General features: G+C 42.6%; 1 protein-coding gene across 1 annotated transcript in view; it reads right to left on the reverse strand.

Annotated features, from left to right (window-relative positions):
- Positions 1-23,576, reverse strand: part of DYTN (dystrotelin) — a 64,766-nt gene that overhangs the window by 34,029 nt on the left and 7,161 nt on the right. The window contains exons 3-10 of the mRNA XM_073306616.2: positions 16,954-17,155; positions 13,781-13,866; positions 13,088-13,176; positions 10,419-10,490; positions 9,902-10,065; positions 6,999-7,110; positions 4,732-4,877; positions 2,074-2,242 (exon numbers count right to left, since the gene is read on the reverse strand). Coding sequence (XP_073162717.1) covers positions 2,074-2,242; positions 4,732-4,877; positions 6,999-7,110; positions 9,902-10,065; positions 10,419-10,490; positions 13,088-13,176; positions 13,781-13,866; positions 16,954-17,155 — 1,040 coding nt within the window. The remainder of the gene's footprint in view (positions 1-2,073; positions 2,243-4,731; positions 4,878-6,998; positions 7,111-9,901; positions 10,066-10,418; positions 10,491-13,087; positions 13,177-13,780; positions 13,867-16,953; positions 17,156-23,576) is intronic.

Consider the following 23,576-nt stretch of genomic DNA (forward strand, 5'->3'; position numbering starts at 1 on the left):
GCACAATGAGCAGAGCCAGACTGTGATTTACAAAGCCAGCAACTAAGCAGGGAGCTGCCTAAGCTAGCCAATGGGAGACGCTGACAAGGGGGGTATGTATGTGGTAGTGCCTTTCTCTGCTAGTGATTCTCAGCTGTGAACCCTTTTCTGGAGTTCAGGGCCCAAAGTGGTTTTTGCTAATTGCTGGGGAGAGGAGGGTACTCAGCTGGGATGCCCTGGCTCAAGTGCCCCCTCCACCGGATGAAGAGAAGGGATTTGACTGGGAATCTGCTACCTCCCAGGTGAGCACCCTAATCATTGGGCAATAGGATATTCTGACATGGGCTCCCTCAATCTCTCCTGTTCAAGCTATTCCACTGTGTATAAATAAAGAGTAATTGGAGCAGGGGGACTGGACCCTGGGCTCTCACATCCCAGGAGACAGCCCTAACCACTCAGCTAGAAAGTTATGTAGGGCCTTCATAAGCTGGGAAGAAACACTGCCTTGAGACATCTCTGTTGTAAGGATGCAGGGGGCTAGAGCCCAGTTTGGTGGAGCTTAGGACACCTGAAGTTCCCACATCACCACTAGGCTAAAAGTTATGAGGGAGCAGATCCTCCTCCTCGCCCCAGCCATTTTGTGTGAGCTTGCCGACGGCGCCAAATCTGGAAGGTGTGCTCTGAGCATGCTGACTGGATAGGGCTCTGCAGGCGAGTTAAGCAGAGGAATGTCTGTATTCCCTGGGTTCTTGAATTGCTCTGGGGTGAGGTGGAAGGTAAGTGTTCAGCTCCCTAGCATGGAGCAGCAGTGCACGTGCCCCGAGGTAGAAACTTAAGCACCTTAGGAAATTTCACTCTTGAAAATTTTTAGGCTAATTAAGTGTCAGTGCCTACAGGGTCAGTGGGAGTCTTGTGAATTGCAGTGGTGACTAAAAGCTGGGACTTAGGTGCCTAAATCTAGACTTTAGGCACCTAAGCCCTTTGTGAATCTGGGCCTAGCCACTATGATTGGGTGTATACACCCCAGACTTGTTAACCAGCAGTTAATAGAGCCTGAGCCCAATTAAGCCTCTGGGTGTCAGGTATAACTGATGATCATACCCAGGGGGGAGGAACTGGGCCTTCATAAAGGAAGGACTAAGGAGCATAGAGCAATAGGAAGGTAGGCAGGCAGGCAGGCAGAAGACCCAAGTGAGAGATAGCTAGAAAGTTTAGCTGAACTAAAGCCAAAGAGAAGTCTGGGACTAAGGGGCATTTGGACTGAAGTTTGAGGGGATACAGCTGCAAGGGCTACAGAGAACAAGTAGGTCCTGTGGGAGACCCTGAGGCAGAGTCTGTAAGAAGCAGGGAGAGGCTGGAGGTACTGAATAGGGCCTGGAGAGTAGATCACAGCAGGAGACCTGACATAATGGTTGTAGTTAGTCAGAACAGGTCCAGGGATGTAGCAGCAAGGAGTCTCATGGAGCAGACTACTGCTGTTTGTTTCATGATACCTGCTCTGGAACCTAGTGGAGTGGGAGGATCTGGGTTTCCTTACCAGCCACAGGAAAGATGGCATGAAGCCCCCTGAGAGGGGAATAAGGATGACTGGAAGCCCTGAGAGAAGGAGTGTGAAGACCTTTCGTAAGGACACTGGGACTGTTATTTGTTAGACTCTGTTACCTCAAAAGTGGGGAACTAAAATGTAATGTGGCTAGAGGGCTGACTTGCAAGATGAGACAGATCATCACAGGGCCGGAGAAACTATTGACAGTGTTAGGCAAGAAAGAGCTGCTATCTCAAGCTCTGCCATCCGGGGACTTGCCAATGGTGAGTCAACTCTTCTGCAGTCACCAATATTGAAATGTGGTCAAGCTCTTTAAGGGATGACTACGAAGTTTCCAGGTTCCTGATTTGTTTCCTTCTACTTTCTCCTGCCCACTTCCCTCCCTCCAACATGAGAAATTAACAGAGTTGAAGTTAACCAAGGGAACATCTTAGGATCAGTATTTAATAGGCAGTCTGAAAGCTGATCGATAATTGGTCTGGGTCTCCCTGCACGCTTCAATACTCGCCCTGATTTGTTCAGTGTGGCTATATCTTGTTTTTGCTCACCTGAGCTGATGTCTTGTCTTGTGCTGGTGCCCTGCTGTCATTCTCAATCTGCTGCACTGCAGACCCCTTTTCAGCTAAGTGCTTGGATGACTCTGGGGCCAGTCTGTTTTCTGGGGAGGATAGGTAATGATGGGCAGGCTGTGGGGAGGTGCTGAGCTCTGTAGAGGGCCTGTACACCAGGAAAGAAAGCAAAAATAAAGAGAGGATGAAATGAGAAGCTCAACAGTCGAACTCTTAGGTTCCTTTCCCTAGAATCTAGAATCATCATAAATAAAACTTCTGTTTTCAACAGAGTAATAACTGTCATGCCTGAGTAGGAATTACGGAGTAGTTATGACCACTGTTAGCTAGCACTATATTTGGCTGTAAAAATGGATAACCGACAGTGGATGTCATTTTGTTTATTGAATGGAGACCATAAAGTCTTTAGCACGGAATTCCAGTTCCTCTTCATTTAGCAACAGTACAGCTGCTCTCCCTTTTCATCTTCCCCTGTTTCTTAGCCATTGGCAGTAGAGGGCCAACTAAACTAGGCAATTCAAATAAGGAAAGTTTTAGAAAGCCAGAAATCCTGTGGCCCAATCTGTGCTAGGCTGAGGTACCAATGATCCTTTTAATGACACCTGGAGTAGCAACTCAAAATTCTGCTCTCACTGATGGCTTATCCTGCCCAAATGTGATATAAGCAAAAACCCCTCAAGTCATCAAATGACCTTGTGGACTTGGAGAAAGATTACGGTAAAGTTCATGTAAAGAAGGGAGCTTTTGTTGCTAAATGAAAGTAAGCAAATATCAGTCATGAAAGAATTAATGGGCAAGTTGCATTCAATCACATTCCATGCTAAGGAACAAACACTTAAGCAACATCTCAGTGATCAAATAGCTTGTTGACAAGGTTGATATTCCAGCAAACTATTCATACTGTAGCTAGGGGCCTTGATTAGTCTGAATGTATTTAAAATTGGTTTCTAATAGCAATAACACTACTCAGTGTAAAGTTTAGTAAATATATTTTCCACTTCCTTCCTGTTGGGAAGGATGAAATTCACCCCTGTTCAAAAGGATGAATACCATCACTCAATTTTACTTAAGCCCTGTTTGGCAGATATTTAAGTCTACAAACTGAACAGACCAATTAGGCAAGACAAACACTCAGAACTTGTGCTAAGGACCAGCACATGGTTAAGAGACCTCTTCAGTCTCATTCAAGTCCCCCATAGACAAAGTGCAAGAATGGGTCAAATGAAGGACAAGCATAACAAGATGCCAAAACAACTCACAGATATAGAGTATTGCAGTGAACCTAAGAGGAGCCTTTTCTCACACCTGGATGACGTAAAGGGACATGGGTCATTCAGGAATGGAGGTAACAGACTTAAGTCAATTACCTGAGTCTAAAGGGCACAGAGCAGTCTCATTGACTTCAGTGGTGTTACCCACAGTGGGAGGTACTGTCTGGTAGTAAGTATTGCAAAGCTGGGCCCGAGATTAGATATGACAAAACATGGCACACAGAGCTGACATTAAGAAGAGAAAACAAAATAAATGTGTGCTTGTTTGTGAATGGTGCTCATAATTCTAATTCCATCTTTGTTGTTTTATTTAGATAGTTATTAGTACGGCCCCCAGCACCATAATATTCAAACCCCTGTAGAAGGTTGACGTAAGAAGTCACATGCCTTCAAATTCATTGTTTACCTACTCTGCTGCCAAGCATCCTAAAGAGTTGATGGACTACAACACTCATGACACCCCCTAAAGGAGAGTATGTGTTATAGAGTAACTGACTCATCCAAAACTGCTTGCTTATTTGTATTATGGTAATACCTAGTGAATCCACCTGAGATCAGGGCCTATTGTGTTACGTCTGTACAAATACCTAGAAAAACATGGCGCCTTTCCTAAAGCATTTACATTCTAAATAGACAAAGGAAGCATCGTTGTCCCCACCTTCAGATGGGACACTGAGGTTCAGATAAGTTAAGTGACTTGTCCAAGGTGTCACTTCAGTAGCAGAGCTGGGAAATAAACCCCGAGCTTCTGAATCCCAACCCAGGGCCATAACCACACGACCAGCCTTCCTTTCTACTTGTCAGCAAGGCTGAGTTCTGCAGTTACTATATAGGACCAAGGCCTGATAGAATGTTTTAAAATTTCTTTTATGGAAGTGTGTTAGATAGGTTCTAAGTATGGGGGCCATTGCGACCACCTTCACATTCTCTAGGGTGAGAGCTTTGCAGATTCCTGCTCCTCTTTCTGCCATAACATGAAGTCACAGCATGGAAAAGGTTCTCAGTCACTGACCCCCATAGACTGTAATGGCTACTTTGTGGGCACAGTATCAATATATCATGCAAAGGCTTATTTCAGATGACTGGTATTTTTTAAAAAGCATGGAAAGAAGCTGCTTTTATTGTACAGTTTCAACCCTTCCATTTTGTAATCTTAATTTGTGTTTTATGGACTGATCACTGACCACATTTCATCTGTCAAATCAAAGTCATTTACTGTGTGAGCACAGTCAAGTAGCTTATGTTCAAAACTGCTTCTATTTTAGTACTGTTAAATGCAGGTGGTGAATGTGCTGCAGCTTGGAAGTATCTGGTCTCTTCAAATTCACCACTCAGGTGGTATAAATACCCTGGGACTCACACTCACAGTGCTTGCTCATGTTCTGGAAAGTCCCCTCCCTCCATCGTTTCCAGTGTCTGCCTTCTCTGAGCCTCCTTCCTTCTGCAGCGCTCTTGAAGCAGGTTATTTCTGACAGTGCGAAAAAAGATCTTTGCATTCTCCTTTGCTGACATCTGCTGGAACGACATGTAACAGAGAAAAGAGTGGATTTAAAACCAGCACTGCTCTGAAGCAGCAAGCAGTCAGTCGGTCAACACAATCCCAGATAAAGCTGAGTGTTGCTATCTTCTCCCCTCTACCCACAAGAAAGCTAATGTAACTCCAGACCTTTGTGGATGCTGGCTAACTTTAGTTGCTCTTCCCTAGTTTGTCTGGAGCTTAATAGAACCCTCATCTTTAATATGATTTTGTTTTGTAGATAGGGGTGAACCTAATGTCCTTTTTGAGGTGGTTTTTAAGAATGTGCTGGAAAGACAACAAAGGGCCCAGTTACTTCCTGCTGTGAAAAGTGGGTGTAAAATGCTGCCTTTCCTAGCTGGGAGCATTTGATGCTCATTATGCATCTACATGGGGAATTGTGAAAAAGCAAACAGGAAAAAATAATGCAACCATTGTATGTTCTACTCATTTCTTACATTGATGATAAAACTACCACAAGGTGTCACTGTGGTAAAGAAAAACAGCATTGTCATTATAAACATTGGTGTGGGGGCTAGAGAAAGACAATGTAGACCAGGGATTTTCAACCTTTTTCTTTTTGAGGCCCCACCCTACCCCCCCAAAAACACAAACACACACACACGCTATAAAAACTCCACAGCCCACCTGTGCCACAACAACTGGTTTCTGTATACAAAAGCCAGGGCCCGCATTAGGGGGTAGCAAGCAGGGTAGTTGCCCGGGGCCCCATGCCACAGAGCCTGCGTGAAGCTCAGCTGCTCAGGCTTCGGCTTCAGCCCCGGGTGGCAGGGTTCAGGGCCCTGGGCTTCAGCCTCATGTGGTGGGGCTTCAGCTTTCTGCCCTGGGCCCCAGCAAGTCTAACACTGGCTCTGCTTGGCGGCCCCCCTGAAACATGCTTGCAGCCCCCCAGGGGGCCCTGGATCCCAGGTTGAGAACCACTGATTTAAAGGATAGGCTATATCATGGTCAGTTGCCACTTTCACCTGAGCTATACAATACTTTCTGAATTAGCTGTTGGGCACAGTAAAGCCTGTACTCAGTTTGGCTTAGAAAGTAAGTGTGTTTGTCAACTGCTTTCAAACACAGTTCATTTTCTAATGTCAACACACCTTCAGACCCTCATTCTGCAAGCTGATCCTTGTGGGTGGAGTCCTCTGGCTTCCTGGAACCCCATTGATTTCAGAAGGGTTTAGTGCAGGGGTTTCCCTTTGGATCAGCTTGCAGCAAGCAGATGAAAACTCTGGGATTCCCCTTGCAGAGTTTCTTCCTCACTGCTCTCCCACACTGACTGGCTTGTTTGTTTCATTCACCTGTTAACGTCTCCATTTTTTTCTATAAGCTCTGTGGCCCGGGACAGACTCTCATTTACTGTATGTTTGCACAGTGCCTAGCACAGTGACTTCTAGGTGCTAGTGCAACAATCTATTCCATTTAATACAGTCATCTTCTGGATGTGGTGGTCTGTAGGACTGGAGTCCTCCTTTAACCGAGGGGTGATCTCCTTGGTGTTCGTGCTGCCACACTGCTATGTGAAGCCATGATGAAAAAGGAATTCTCTTTTCACACACAGCCCCTGGGGCCGCCTCGCAAAGGTTGATAAACCAACTAGAAGATGCTTTACTGAGGAGTTCTTGCAGCTTTACACTGAATTAGCTCCTGAATGGACACAGGGTGGGGTAGAAGGGAGGGGGAATGATGCATGTCTCCTACAGCCATATGCCAAGCTCCCTTCCTTCCTTCCCCCTCCCAACCAGTCTGCACACACAAAAATCTGGTGCCATGGAGGGCCCCTTCCACAGGTCCAAAAATGGGATGGTGGATGCCTGTGGGTGGTGACGTGACATACCACACACACAGGACGGGGCAGGATTTACTCCTCGGTGTCCCATGTGACTAGACTGTGTCTTTATCTCAAAGCAGAGTGAAAATTCTAAACTTAAAACCCCACTTTATTCATTCTCTCACCTAATATTGCTCAGCAGCTAGTGCGGATATATTTCATGGGGGTGATCACACACACACACGCTCTCTCTCTCTAATCATCATAGCCATGAGCCTACCTATCCATACCAATAGGCCAAGCAAGCAGATGAGTCAGTAAAATGGGATGGTACCTTCACACAGTACTCCATCACAGGGTGTGACCTCTTGTGTGGTTTGCTCTGACGCTCAGTGAAGAAGCAGACTTGGCAAAGATCAAAATTCAGGCACTTCAGACAGCGATACCTGTCAGGGAAAACAGAAAGGATAAGATTAACCTTCAAGGACTGGCAAATTCATGCAAGTGAATTGGGATCTTAGAAATCAGCACCCATGAATGTTTGATAATCTAGACAGAGCTGGGCAGGCAACAGTTTTTCTGGTCCAAGAAAATTTGAGATATTGAAAATTTTTCTGTCCGAAATAAGGATGAAAAGTCAAAATCATGAATTTTCACAAACTGAAAATCTGAAAAAGGTTTTGGTTTGGGTCAAGTGAAACATTTCATTCTGATGATTTTGAAATGTTTTGGTTTTTGATTTTGACCTTTGTTTATTTTGGAGTTGGAGTTTTTTGTTTGTTTGTTTTTTTGACTTTTTAGACTAAATTTACTGAAACTTTGAAACGAAAAGTTGTTTTCACTCAAAACTGAAACTTTCTCTTTTGAAAATGTCCGTTTTCTTTTCCAAAAACTTTTTGAAGTCTGACACTTTGTTGAAACCAACCTTGGTCATCAAATTTGGCATTTTTTGGTGAAAAATCAGTTAATCAAAAAACCCAGCTTTACTGATGATATTATCAATGTAGTAATGGTTTCCCACAGCTAGGGGAGAGCCAAGGAGTTCATTATCGAAACAAGAGTAATTGATCAGCTGACAATGTTCTAATCCTTAGAACAGCTTTATTTTTATAGTTAATAACTGATGCACTGAACTTCATATAGTGGAGCCATAGTTGCCGATGATACCATTTTTTTGGTCCTGTTGTGGTATCCTCGTATTTTGCATGCTTCAGTTTATCTCTATATACAAAAAGAAAAGGAGTATTTGTGGCACCTTAGAGACTAACCAATTTATTTGAGCATAAGCTTTCGTGAGCTGCAGCTCACTTCATGTATGCATCCGATGAAGTGAGCTGTAGCTCACGAAAGCTTATGCTCAAATAAATTGGTTAGTCTCTAAGGTGCCACAAGTACTCCTTTTCTTTTTGCGAATACAGACTAACACGGCTGTTACTCTGAAACCTGTCTCTATATACAGTTCATTGTGGGCTGTAACATCCCAGAATGATGAATGCTGGGGCATCAGAGCAAAGTGAGACCTATGACTTTGGAAAAACTTAAGTCAATAATGCAAGCTAACATTGCCACAAAAGTATAATAGTAAAACTCCCTGTCCTAGGTTCATCACTGTCCTCTTGCCTAGTCCCGTCTTTTCTCAGACGTCCTCCCTTCACCCTTCTCATAGCACCTGTCCAAGAGATGGGGAAAGAGAAGCTGCAGTTAACTCCTGGTTTGCTGGAGACCAGGCAATAGAGCAGGGTGAAGCTTTTCAGCTGAAACTTTTTTCAATTAAAAATGCAGATTTGAGTCAACTGAAACCTTTTGAGAATTAGGGTCCAATTGTTTCATTCAAAAAATCAGAATCTGAAATGTTTATTTCAAGATTTTTGAAATGTTATGATTTTTCAATTCAAAAAGCCTTTGTTTCACACTTTACGGCAATTTTATTTTTAAAAGGCGAACCTCCCCCAAAAAACTAAAGGAAATGTTTCATTTAACCCAAAGTGTAAAACTTTAATTTTTTTTGGTTTGCTAAAAATTTTTTTTGAATGGAGTCAACTCAAAACAATTTTCCCCACTGATGATTTAGTTTAGCCACTGAACTGAAAAAGCAGTTATTCACAGTTTAAACAGGCAGTGCCCTGAGCCCTATTCCATTTTTATTAAACCAGGTGTGAGATACTGAATTCAAAACTAGAGGTCTTGATTACAGCTAGACTAGGATGGAGAACTGACTGTTCCCTGTGTAGCCCTCACTGGACTTTGAATACTTGTACAGCTCTTGAGACCCTTGTTCCCTCACAGAGCTTGTTGGGTCTTTGTAGAGGAGTTTTGTAAAATAGATCTAGGCAAACACTGCCGGAGAATATTCAAAACCAGATCATGATCTAGTTTCATGAAAACATTTACATTAATATTAAGCTTTTGATATTTGCTTTTCATTTGCTTTTTATTTTGGGCCCTAGCTACCTGGTAGCATTCCTTTAATACTCTGAGGTATTTTTTTAGTTGCCTGGATGTAAAGCAGAGGTTCTCAGACTTCATTGCACTGCAACCCCCTTCTGACAACAAAAATTACTACATGACCCCAGGAGGAGGGACCAAAACCTGAGCCCTGCCACCCAGGGCTGAATCCCTCGGGTTTTGGCTTGGGCCCCAAGCCCCAGCAAGTCTAAGCCAGCCCTGGTGATCCCATTAGTTTGAGAACTGCTGACCCACAGTTTGAGAACCGCTGACGTAAGGGATATCGTAGCTAACCAACTGGAGAAGGCAAAAGAAGATTTAATAACAAAAAGACACCATGGCTACAATGTATGCAATGTACTTGTAGCCGGGTCGGTCCCAGGATATTACAGAGACAACACAGGTGAGGTAACTGTTGTATGTAGTGTTCTGAGGGTTATAGATGGTGAGACCTCTGGGGATGATGTTTTGTTTCTTGCATTTGCTCAGGAAGTAGATGTTGCTGTTAAGTTTTGCTACAAGGCAGCATTGCATAATGGCCAGGGTACTGGCCCAGGGCTCAGGAAACCTGAGTTCTATACCCAGCTCTGCCACTGGCTTGCTGTGTGATCTCAGGCATGTCACTTTCCCTTTTTGTGTTTCTATTTCCCCATCTGTCTTGTCTTGTCTAGTTATACTGTAAGCTCTTTGAGGCTGCAGCTATCTCTCACTACGTCCATGTAAAATGCCTAGCGCAATGGGGTGCTGATCTCTGTATGCTACAAATAATACTTCATAGTAAGTATGCTGTACCTTAGTCCAGTGATGGGGAAATTCTTACAGATGCTACATCTAACGTGATGCATAACCATTTCAGTGGCTGATAATCTATAACAGGTAGGAAGCCACAGAAGAAGGCCAGGTTCAGACTGTAGCCAAGATAGGAATTTCTCTTCACTGATTGCTGAGTTCAGAACCTGGAAAAGAATATCAATCTCTGGTTCAATCACTTATTTAAATAGAACTATTGCCTCTGTCACACCTCATAATATAAGCCCTGATCCTAAATCAGGATATGCTATCACAGACTCCTCCACCCATGTAGAATGCCACTGGCTTCAAAGGGTCTCCACACGAGTGCAGGGGTCCATGCTAGTACCTTATTGAGTATTCTTCTTTATTGGTGTCCGATGTTTACCATGTGGAATTGGGAAGCAAGCTTGTCCCTTAAAATGAGGTAACGTTAACTGCTGTAATGTGATACACTGGCAATTTCAATCAGTCAGCAACATTCATGGTCACTTCCTAGGGTCATCTGAATTCTACTCACCCCATGGAAGCAGCTTCGAATAGCAATTTCCACACAAGATTGAGCACAGCTTTCTCCCACAATGGCTGGGATCTACATCAGGAAGACAGACAACTGTTCAGAACCACCATTATAAGACAGCTATCACCACCAGGCTATACCGATGTAGTGACAGAGCACAGATGGTGAAGTGTCAAAGGAAAAGCCATTTACTTCTAATAGTGGGGGAAAGACTGTTTAAATTTAGACACATGACACGAGTGTAATTCTAAACCTGAGTATGTGTCAGAATGATGCCTCTGGCCCAGTAATTAGATATGAATCAACAGATTGTGCTGTCAGTAGTAGGACAGACTTTCTTTTTCCAGCATAGACTTATTCCATGTTTTCCTAAACACAGTGAAGTGAGAAAACTCCCACCTCAACCTCCACACCTTATAGTATCTCCTGGCTGAGAGCTTCCTGAAGGCCATTCTCAGAGCCATGCCAATGAGTAATGCCTGGCTGCTGCTGCTGTTTATTATTTGTATCATGATAGACCCATAGGAGCCCCAGTCATGGACCAAGACCCCATTATGCTAGGCCCTGGACAAACAGAACAAAAAGAAGGTCTCTGAACATCAGAATGTCCATACTGGGTCAGGACACCATTCCTGTCCATCCTGGCTAATAGCTATTGATGGACCTATTCTCCATTAACTTAACTAGTTCATTTTTGAACCCTGTTATAGTCTTGGCCTTCACAACATCCTCTGACAAGGAGTTCCACAGGTTGACTTTGTGTTGTATGAAAAAACACTTCCTTTTGTTTGTTTTAAACCTGCTGCCTATTAATTTCATTGGTTGACCCCTAGTGCTTGTGTTATGAGAAGAAGTAAATAACACTTCCTTATTTACTTTCTCCATGCCAGTCATGATTTTATAGACCTCTTATCATATCCCCCCTTAGTCATCTCTTTTCCAAGCTGAAAAGTCCCAGTCTTATTAATCTCGCCTATACAGCAGCCGTTCCATACCCCTAAAAATTTTTGTTGCTCTTTTCTGAAAATTTTTCAATTCCAATATATCTTCTTTGAGATGGGGCGACCACAGCTGCACACAGTATTCAAGATGTGGGTGTACCGTGGATTTATATAGAAACAATATGATATTTTCTGTCTTATCATCTATCCCTTTCTTAGTGATTCCCAACATTGTTTGCTTTTTTGACTGCCACTGCACATTGAGTGGATGTTTTCAGAGACTTATCCACAACGACTCCAAGATCGTTTTCTTGAGTGGTGACAGCCAATTTAGAACTCATTTTATATGTATAATTGGGATTATGTTTTCCAATGTGCATTACTTTGCATTTATCAACATTGAACTTCATCTGCCATTTTGTTACTCAGTCACCCAGTTTTGAGAGATCCTTTTGTAGCTCTTTGCAGTCTGCCTGGGACTCAACTATCTTGAGCAATTTTGTATCGTCTGCAAATTTTGCCACCTCATTGTTTACCCCTTTTTCCACATTACTTATGAATATTGAATAGGACTGGGCTCAGTACAGACCTGTGGGGGACACCACTATTTATCTCTCTCCATTTTGAAAACTGACAGTTTATTCCTACTCTTGTTTCCTATCTTTTAATCAGTTACCGATCCATGAGAGGACCTTCCCTCTTATCCAATGACAGCTTACTTTGCTTAAGAGCCTTTGGTGAGGGACCTTGTCAAACGTTTTCTGAAAATCTAGGTACTCTATATTCACTGGATCCGCTTTGTCCACATGCTTGTTGACCCCTGCAAAGAATTCTAGTAGATTGGTGAGGCATGATTTCCCTTTACAAAAGGGAAATCTCTTCCCCAACAAATTATGTTCATCTATGTGTCTGACAGTTTTGTTCTTTACTATAGTTTCAACCAGTTTGCCCGGTACTGAAGTCAGGCTTACCGGCCTGTAAATGCCGGGATCACCTCTGGAGCCCTTTTTAAAAATTGGTGTCACATTAGCTATCCTCCAGTCATTTGGTATAGAAGCTGATTTAAATGATAGGTTACAGGCTACAGTTAGTAGTTCTGTAATTTCACATTTGAGTTTCTTCAGAACTCTTGGGTGAATACCATCTGGTCCTGGTGACTTATTACTGTTCACTTTATCAATTTGTTCCAAAACCTCCTCCTCCCTTTCCCCAAGAAGCTTACAATCTAAGTAGCTATGGCCTGATCCAGCAAGCAGCTGGAGCCCCTTGTGACAACATCAGAATTCTGCATAGGTGCAACTCCATTCTCTTGGAACTACTTACAGGATATGGCTACCATAAATTTAGCCAGAACTCAAGCTGCAGAGGCACTGATATGAATGGGAATTTTGACTGAGTGAAGACAACAGGATTTGACACTGAAGCCCTGATCCAACAACTGGTCTGCATAGCATATCCCTGTGCTTACATGGAGCCCCAATGACTTCAGTCAGTTTTGTAAAGGGACTGCTCATTTCAACAAAACAAACTCTACTCACAGTGCTGCAGGCTGGGAATTTGCTCCTTTATTCACCTGTAGCACAACAGAGTGAAGGAAAGCCCTGCACCTTACAAAATAGGAAGGGAAGGGTGGAGCAAGGCTCCATCCCATAATATTTGGGGTAACCCAGTTAGTCCTTTCACAACCACTTTTTACTACACTTAGCCATTCCATGTGTGGAGTAGCACCTGATGTAAGTCTGTCAGCAGGCTCCTCATGGCACTCCGAGTGATCAGGGTCTCCTTCCCATTGGGATCAGCATAGAGTTGAAACAAAGCTGCAAAGGACAGGAGAAGACAGCTTTACAATCCTGGCAGAGCCTGAAGATTCTGAATGCAACTTATTTCCAACAAGAGCTGCCATGGCAACAATTGGGTGTGTCTCATCAATACACCACTATCAAGAAAGCTATTTTCACCATCGTATTTTCTGTGACTTGTTCTGAGATGCTTACACAAACCGTACTATATAATAATCACTGATAGATGGATTTCAGAGTAACAGCCGTGTTAGTCTGTATTTGCAAAAAGAAAAGGAGTACTTGTGGCACCTTAGAGACTAACCAATTTATTTGAGCATGAGCTTTCGTGAGCTACAGCTCACTTCATCAGATGCATACCGTGGAAACTGCAGCAGACTTTATATACACACAGAGAATATGAAACAATACCTCCTCCCACCCCACTGTCCTGCTGGTAATAGCTTATCTTCTGCATCCACCTTTTTCCTACCATAAAGCGGTAGATTTTGGTCCCATGTACTTACATTTGTGCACATTAGGACCCTGTTTTCTTTTTGTGTAGAAATAAAATAGATTGGAGATTTGGTCAACACTCAGTACATAGTACCTTGAGTAGTGTGTAAAGATCTGTTTTTCCCACCTTTGTATTTAGTAAGCAGACTGTCTCCTGAGAGAGCAATTAGGGCAGCTGCAGCCGATCTGGCTTTTATAAAACCTGTTCCAGTCCTAGAACAAGATAAAAATAAAGCTAGGAATGTGAAAGCTAAAGCTACTAGTGCAAAAACCATTGTTATATTGGAAGACAACCTCATAAGAATCCAGTTCCTTTTATATGTACATGCTTTGATATACCATATTATTTATTTTGTATTGGGTAGTGCTTAGGAGCCGCAGTCATGGACCAGAGCTCCACTGTGCCAGGCTCTGTACAAACACAAAAGAAAAAGATTACAATCTAAGTAAATTTTTAGCCTTGGATTTTACACTGTGATATCACAAACTGTAACAAGATTATGTCCCATCTGAAACCCTGTGTTAAAATGTGACTCTGTTCTGAAAGCTACCTTATAAAATGGCATTTTTTTACTCAGTAGAGCTGCTTTTGATCTGCTTTATGTCACTGAACTCTCTCCCTAAGTTTTTACTATCTCTGACTCCTGTGGAACCAGTACAGCTGTGGGAAGGAAAGCTGGGTTTTACTATGTCTTATGTATCATCAAAAGAATTAACTTGGTCCCCAGTCCAGCAGTGGGCTCTGCATGGGCAAATCCCGGTGACTGAGCAAATCCCCACCAACTTCATTGGGACTCTGGATAGGCTTATGGATAGGCAGGATCAGGGCCTAAGTTCTAACTGTTGAAGTGCAGGCCAGAAAGGACCCAGCTTAACTTTCAGATTAACTGCAGTTTGCAAGGTGGGCAGTTAATAATTTTTTTTTTTTAAACCTGAAAACAGGGAAGATTTGATCTGGAATCTGAGAGACCATAAACGTGGAACACTGCAATGCTATTTTAATAGAGTCATTTTTCAGGGTAGGGTAGCACTTTAAAGAATTTTAATTACTGTGATGCATCAAAATCATCTTCAGAAGTGTCCATATATCTTATTTTATTATGGGAAGGTTGAGATATAGCGGTAATATATACCTTGGTGGGAGTTTCAGTCAAACAAGGGTTTCTAGACTTGGAAACTTACCATTCTCTTCAGAACATCAGTGGCAAGAGTTTTGAAGGGAAGAATAAAATTGTGCTGTACTACTGGAAAGGAAACTACAGAAGATTAGAAATTCTCTTAAACTGAATGGACTAGTGAGCTGAGTCATCAGCAGTGCCCTGAGACCAAACTAAGATCAATCAGCTGGGAAAAAGTTGAAGATGTAAACAGAATGTTCACCAGACACTGCTGTCTGATGAAATGTGCAGAAAAGATACCAGTGAAATCACTCTTGAACTCCTACTGTCGACAGAAAAGCCTTTGTGATATTCTCAGTAGGCATACAAGTAAACTAACGCATGGATACACAAAAGGTTCTGGTGTGTCCCTGTTAGGAAAAAATGTTTGAGCTTCAGATAGTGGGGAAAAAAATATAGATGGAAGTAAATGATCACTGGATGAAACCACAATTACATGTGAAGCTTTTCCTACAGTGCATGCATGGCAAGAAATTCACTGGCAAAATCAAATATCCAGCAAGTGGACAATGATGCCTGGCCTTAGGAAGACAGAAAATGGCTTGCAAAAAGGGACCAAGTCAGTCCTGTAATGGAGATTCTTCTATGCAATTTCCCTTGGGTTGTATGTACTTAGAATATGAAGCTTAGAAAATACTCCTGATATTTCTCGTTTTGTTCCAAAATGCACTAGTTTATATTTAACCTTTAAGTGATTTCTGTAAGCAGTTCATCAAATGGAATTGCAAACAGCAGATCAACTTATTCATTACGGAAAATTCAAGGGGGATGGTAAAAGTACAATGAATCACTTAAGTTCTGCTTTTGAGGGCTTAATTGGTACATAGGTTTTGTTCTGGCTCTTTATGCGGGGTAAATTCCATCCATTGTGAATAAATTAAACAATGAACTTCACTTTTTTCTTTTGTTCCTGATTGATTCTGCTTATGAATGGATGACTAACTTTTTAAACTGGAAAATGATGGATAGTAACGCAGGTGTTAGCAGACTGTCAAACTGAATGACTGAGTAGGGTTCAAATGAATTTTGGCAAAACTGTCTGATAAGCCTTGTGTTCGCTAGTGAAATTTTGCAAAAATTTCCCACCATGATTAAAACTAGTTCATCTTTGTGGCTTCCTTGTTAGTAAAAACCCAGCTGTCAGCACCACCCTTTCACTGCCTAATGGGCCGCGGCTCTCAGCGCACACTCTTTCTGCTTGTCACCCTACAGTTTGAGCATTTCTTTTCAGTTCAGGGAAGGGGTTTATCCTCTGCATTGTTCAACAGCAAATCAGGTTCATACACCTTTCCAATTCACCATCACTTAGTTTCTCAGGTAAGAGCTGCACAGAGCATTCATAGTTCATGCCATGTAACCTAGCACTGTATTTTTTCAGGGCACGGAAAGCCGCCATAGATTCAACCCTTGTTGTACATCATTACTGCTCTTTTGTAGCATGAGTGAGGTTGTTCACACAACAACAAAGCTTCTCCAGGTCTTGTTCTTACCAACAAAACCCACTTGTACATTTCCCTTTGCTGTTGTTGTTGTTTGTGAACTTAGTGCTCATTCTATTTGATAACTGGGATTGGTGGGTGAAGCTCACCAGACCTGGAGACTGAATTACTCTGTCAGACTGAATAGCTGCAGAATGGGAAGCCATCATGCAGGCTTCCTGCACTGCTCTGCCAACATGCCTCAACCCTCAGCTGAAAGCATTGCTTCTAAGGTTGAAGAGGTCATTCACCTTCCCCACGCTTTTGGTTCCTGGCCCCTTGTCTGAGATTGCCATCAAGGGGTTGATTCAAAATGGCAGAAAGTTTGGAAAAGCAGCATAGTTCGTGAGATTTCCACCAAGTTGGCCTGAAAGCTCATGAGAACAAGTCTGCAAGATTTTGGTGCTATCTAACCTGAACCTTAGCCCTGCTTTGAGCTTTTACCTGAACCTCAAACCTTAGCCTAAGCTTAATTCAGATCTGAAGCTAAACCCCTCTGACTATGTATAATTTAAATAACACATGCCTTTTGAGCTCGTGGCGGGGGGAGGCACTTTCCCACTGAAGTGGCATGTAAAAGCAGGAGGGGATGGAAATGGGTGTTGCTATAGTGATGATGAAGTCACTGGTGCACTTGCTCTCACCTGTCATACATGGCAGTTAGCAGGTTCCAGGTGAGCTCAGGGGCTTGTGGCTCTACCTGGCCTGGCTTATCTAATCTGGCTTTCTGGAATAGCTCCTTCAGCAACTGCAGTAGCTGCTGTGTTGTCAGGGAGCTCTGCTTCTCCCTCTGACACTGGTGGCTTGGCAGGAGGTGCTGAATCAGGGAGACATCAGTCAAACTCACTGTGGGAAAACAATGGGAGAAATTAATCAGTCCCTATGTCTTTATCATAAATGGAAGCTGAACATTTCGTGAAAATACATAACTAAGACCTGTCTGGAAAGCAAAGCCTCTTACAAGACTTGATATAAAACTGAATGGGGAAATACCCTGCAAGGGCTCTTGTGCTGGGTTTTCATATTCAGCTAATTTTCTGAGAGTCCAAAGAAGGAAAAGATCAATTGGGCTTTCATAGGCCTGATTTTAAAATGGTGATACAGGAAAAGTGCAGGAGCAATTGTTCATCCAAACTGCACATGTAACTTTTGTATATGGGATGCAATTCACCCCTGTGCAGAGAGAGAACACAAAGCCTATGCACCACTTACAACCTCAATATAAGGCTTAAGTGGGACTTCAGGTTTCCTTACCCTCCACTGTAGGTTTCCATACAATGTCCGCTAGAATGAAGGAGCCTGGGAAATGGTTTGGCCAAGAACACTGGGGCAACCACCCTATTATAAAAAAGTGCCATAGGATAGTTAATGTCCACAGAGTGCAGACAGAACTCTGATTTTTTTTTTTAAAGATCACATCCAAAAGACCACAAGCCAGAGTAAACAGCATAGAACTAACTGTATCTAAGTAGAGGGAAAAGTGCATGGAAAGTGACTGGAAAGAGAGAAGAGATGAACAAAACCAAAGTGAACAGCAGGAATATATCCTTGGAGTTCACTCAAGAACTGAGACCATTAATATGAGCATGTCCTGCACACATATTGATCAGAGAATAGATTCCAAAATGGGAACATCCACTGAACCAACTGGACATATGATCTGAAAATCATCTAGGAAGTCCTATTTCATCAATGATTTTGTGACAACTTTTGCATATGCTCCAAAGAGTCTGAAAAGATTTTTTTCATAGATTATAAGGCCCAAAGGGACCCCTGTGATGGTCTAGTCTGTCCCCCTATAAAGGTATTTATGGGATATTTTACTTTACTAAATCCAAGCCTTAATGTGGTTTTATTATTTATTATTACAGTAGAAGCAATGGGCTCCAGCTGAGATCAGGGCCCCATAGTGCCAGGGGCACTATACATACTGTGAGACAGTCTCTGCCGCTAAGAGTTCACAATCTAAATGGATAAGGGATGGGAGAAAGAAAGTATTATTATCCCCCTCGTAGAAAAAGGGAACTGAGGCACAGACAGATTAAGGGTAGGATTTTGAAAACCTAAGTGGTTTAGGAACAGAGGATCTATTGACTTTCAAATGACTTAAATATTTTGAAATTCCCACCCAAAATGACTTGCCAACACATAGAAAGTCTGTGACAGAACTGAACCCAGGTTTCCTGTATCCCAGGCTAGGGCCTCAACACAAGGCTAGTCTTCCTCTTCATGGGGCTTTTTGCCTTAAAGGCAATGACTGTTATTTTTGTACATCCTCAGGAACAGACTGTTTCAAGTGAGGATGCTGGGGCATTCACCTCCTTGAAAGTGACACAAAGACAACCAATTACATATGCTTCCATTCAGTGTTAAGTTTGCATCCAGAATTAGAGAGCAAAATAAATGCTGAGAACTCTACTCAGTAACACCTTACTAAAACAAAAGTCCCACTGACTTCAGTGAGAATTTTGCCTAGATAAGCAGTACTGACTAGATCCTTTATAGTCTAATTTATTTTGTTGTTGTTAATATTAATAGCATTAATAATATTGTTTGCAAATTGCCCATGCCTTTTTGATGATCTATGTCTATTTCCAATAAATCAATTCCTAAGCAACACATCAGATTGTGACATTTAACAAGACCATATATGAAGTTCCATAATTGCTGGCAACTTTTACACTATGTTAGCAATGTAATACATTGTAACAATTATGCAAACATTCCTTAGCTTGCAAAACTTTTTTAAAATCTCTGCTGTCTCAGGCTGGCCAGCCTTCTAGGGGAGCTGGTTTCAATCTAGCTTGTGATTTAGCAGTTAACCCCGAGCTGATGGTGATCTGGACTCCATTACAATTGGTGATCCCAGCTGCGGAAGGGTCAGGGAGACTACCTAGAGAAGGGAGAGAACAGACACAGGAGGAAATCCAGGAGAAAGGGAGTTCTTGCTCTCTGGGAAGGGCCTGGTGAAGACAGACTGAGCAGGGCTATGGAGACAGAATTAGTCCTTGTGGTGGGAGCTGGAAAAGGAGAAAGGTCCAGGGAGGCACGCTTGTGGGTTGGTGTACCAGGGTAGGAACAAAGAACTGGGCGGACCTTGGGAGAAACTTTGGAGCCAGAGGAGAGGCTGTATTATCCGTAAGCTATTAGGACATGGAGGTAAGAAGTGGGCCAGGGAAACAGGAGCAGATCTAAAGGGGAAAACCTAGCTGCTCAACAAACCACAGTGGAGAAGGGGGGAGAAATTGGGGTTTCCCTACCAGCTGGGAAAAGGATGTAAAAACTCTATCACAAGGACTGTTGAGCCCAGAGTGGGGCTCAGGACTGAGCCCAGAACATGGATTGAGGAGTAGCCCCAGTGGGGTGAAAGGCTCTCTTGTTGGGATGTGTGGACTTTTAGCTGGCCTTGTTACTCCAGAAGATATCTGAACTAAATGTGACTTAGAGGCAAATTGTGGACAGAAATGGTTCATCGTATGACCAAATTGGTGGTCAACAGGGGCTGTTAGAGGCAAATATCTCTGCAGTGCTATGCTAAGGCAGTGAGTAGAACTGTTTACAAAGATCTATTAAAGGGAGAGTTCTTTTGAATTTCAGGGGTGCAGTGAACAATCTACTACTGCCATTATAGCAGATCTGCTTTTTCTGTAATAGCATTGAGTGTGCTCCTCAACCTTCACCACTCTTTCCATTAGAGAGCTGAGATAGTTCTGATGATCTGTGCTAAGTAGCTACTGAGTGACCAGTCCCTTAACCCCAAATACACTGGCAAATACTATTTGCGAAAAGGGGCTTGTTACCATCTGGTTTAGCATAGGGGGTGAATTTGACATTTTACATTGTAGTTTGCAACGTTGGAGCTGTGAGAGAGACAAGGTCGGAGAGCTAATATCCTTCCTTGGATGAACTTCTGTTGGTGAAAGAGACAAGCTTTTAAGCTACACAGAACTCTCCTTCAGGTCTGGGAAAGGTACTCTGAGAGTATGTCTACACTGCAATGGAAACCCAGAATTAGTAGAACTTGAGTTAGCAGTCTTTGGGTTTGTTAACCATTTATCTGTAACCACAGGTTAGGAACTATTGAACTCTGAGTCCCAAACTGGGGCTCCACCATCTGCACTGTATTATGCAGGCCCAAGTCCAGCCACACACATCCCAGACTTCCTAGTGCCCTCCCAAAAGATGGCCACTTTACCTCTGTTCATGGTGCAGTGTGGGAAAGCTTGACGGTCTAAAGGACAAGGAAAGTTGGCCTGTGAGGTTGTGGACTACTTTTGGCAGACTCCCAGAGTCTGAGTCCAGAGGGGCTGTGTCCATGCTGCAAAGCAATAGAGCTTGAATCCTGGTCCCAGTTTGACTCCGGTTCCAACCCTCCTCTCCCATTGAATCCTAGCCCTGGGTTAGTGCAATTTGTGTGTAGACAGAAGGGGGATTAAGCTTGAGGCTGAGTTCAAACCCTGGGTTTACAATGCAGTGTAGAATAGACATACCCAAAGTGTCACAGCTAAATACAAGGTGGAACAGATTGTTTAGCATAAGTAGCTAACACCCATTCTAAGGGACCACTCAAGGTGAAGTGGTCCTTTAACACCTCTTCAGTCATAGGGGAAAAGATAGGGGGCAGGTTAGTGGGTTACAGATTATTGTAATAAACCATAAATCCAGTGCCTTTATTAAGACCATGATTTTTAGTGTCTAGCAAAGTTATGAGTTTTAAAAGACAAGCCTGGGAGTTTGTCTTGTGCAGATTTCCTTTGAGGACAAGGACTGAGAGGTCAAATATGGAGTGATCATTTTGTGAAAAGTGTTTGCCCAAGGGTGATGTGTGTGTGCGTGTGTGCGCACACACGACTTCATTCAAGAGTGTAGTGATTGTCTGTTTTTCACCCACATAGTTGTTGGGGCATTGGTGCAAAGGATGAGGTATACCATATGTTCTGATGGCATGTGGAGGACCTGTGGATCTTGAAAGGTGTGTTTGGGTGTGGGGGTGGTATTGGTCATCTTAGCAGTGGAGATATGTCTGCAGGTTTTGCATCTGTTCTGGCAGGGTCTGGTGCCACTTTGAGCTGGTGTCTCCAGGTCTGCGGGAAGCTTGCTTCTGATGATGAGCTTGGTGAGGTTGGGGTGGGAGGTTATTTGAAGGGCAGAAGGGGGGTGGGTCCAGGAAAGACTTCTTTCAGGATGTAGTCCCCATTGAGTATGGATTGTAATTGTTTAATGATACCCTGTATGGGTTCCAGTGTAGGGCTGTAGGTGACAACTAGGTGTGGATGGTCAGAGGGTGTGTTTTCCTGTATTGAAGTAAGTTCCCTTGGGGTACTTGGATGGCCAATTCCATGATGCAATCTACTTTGGTGGAGAGTTCTTGTTTGCTGAAGATGGTTTTAGTGTGTTGTGTGAATCCCAGACTTACTCCTTAGAGCATATTCTATGGTATCTGACGGGTGCCTGGCTGTAGATAAGTTTTTGGTGTTGTTTTGGGTAGTTACTGGATCTGTGAAGGTAACTGTGGTAATCTGTGGGTTTCTTGTACCATAGTTGTCTGCAGGGTTCCATAGCTGAAGCTGATTGTGGTGTCCGGGAATTACTCAGTAGTACGTGCGGCGGAGAGTCCTGTGGCACCTTATAGACTAACAGACGTATTGGAACATAAGCTTTTGTGGGTGAGTACCCACCTCATCGATGCATGTAAGTGTGGGCAAGGGAAAGCTGGGCTCCAAGGCAAAATGGAGAACATCTGCTTCTCTTTCTGGGGTGAGTCTGCCATCCTACAGGGTACAATCTGTTTGCAAGAATACTGTTGTTTGCCTGGTCACTGTGGTTTTCCCACATCAAATACTTCACTCACTGAGGAGTAGGTTTATAGGTCTAGACTTTATTTTAGTTAGTCTGGCTTCAAGTTTTAGAAGCTATTTAACTTTCTCCTCATTTTTCTTTTATTTTAATTTATAGAGAATGAGCCAAGCAGATGAAGCAAGTAGGGCAAAAATTTTTTTTTTTTTTTACAGTTTGAGTCCGATTCACCCCACCTAGCAGCAGAAGGTACAGTTTTCACTAGTGAGGCCCATACTACACTGAGGATTGAGGCCCAGATCCTCACAGGTATTTAGGTACTTAACTGCCAGTGAGAGTAAGGTGCCTAAATACCTTTTGAGGATCTGGGCTTTACTCTAAGGACAAGAAGGTTGTATTTGCTTCTGTTCCTTGAGGAGTCCTCTGGACAGAGGTAGTTTTAGCCTCTGAGCTTCAATAAAGCCCTTCTGATGAAAGCTAAACTACGAAAGGGATATGCTGAAACTGGGGGATCCAACTTAGCCACATCCCTTCCCGGGCCCATTCAGTCCACTTCTTGGCTACTTTAGCTCCATGCAGAGTCCTAAGCAGAGGTGAGGCTCTGATTGCTTTTGATAGCAGAAACCATGCTAAGGGCCTTAAGCATGGTTTCTGCTATCAAAAGTTTATATACATAGCACCAGATTCACGCCAAATTTACATAAACTATTGCTACTATGGCCCGATACGCTTCTTTCTTACTACTAAAGCTGGTCAAAATTGGGGGTGGAGAAGGGGAGGGATATAACAAAAGATTCTTCGGGGAAAAATGAAACTTTCACATTGAAAATTAAACAATATTTTAAACAAAGCAATGCTTGGTTTTGTTTAAAAATATTTCACTTCAATTTTAGGTTTTTCCCTACTTTTAAAAAAAATTGGAGAAAGTATTTGTTTCACTTGTTATGCTCTCTCTTTTTATAAATATTTGCACTGTCCCCCCTCCCCTGCCTCACACACACTGGTCCAGTGGGAGGGTGAAAGGAGAAAGTAGGTTTTTCTTCACTTTTATTCTTTTTTATTTTCCATTGAAAAAGAATTAAATACCTATTTTTCCTCACTTAGCTTTTTCCAATGGAGAAAGAAAAAAGGAAATATAAGTATTTTCCTGCTATTTTAAAACAAATTTTGAATCTTCTCGTTCCTTTTGAAATTTTTTCAAACAGAAAACATTTAATCAAATCAAAACTTTCTCCAGAAAATCTTTTTTAAAGTGAGACCCCACTTTTGATTACTTTTTTTTTTTGCTGTTGAAAATACTTTGAGCAGTTCTATATGTACTTATTTTATAACACAAATGGAGATAATGATATTTATCCATGTCAAATGTGTGTTGAAAGGCTTTGGGAAATCATTTAGTTATTAGAACAGGTAGAATCTGAGCTCTACCCCCAACTAATTGACTAAACTGTCATTTTGGGCAAGTCATTTC

This window comes from Lepidochelys kempii, chromosome 11, assembly GCF_965140285.1.
Source record: "Lepidochelys kempii isolate rLepKem1 chromosome 11, rLepKem1.hap1, whole genome shotgun sequence".
Classification (NCBI taxonomy): Eukaryota; Metazoa; Chordata; order Testudines; family Cheloniidae; genus Lepidochelys; species Lepidochelys kempii.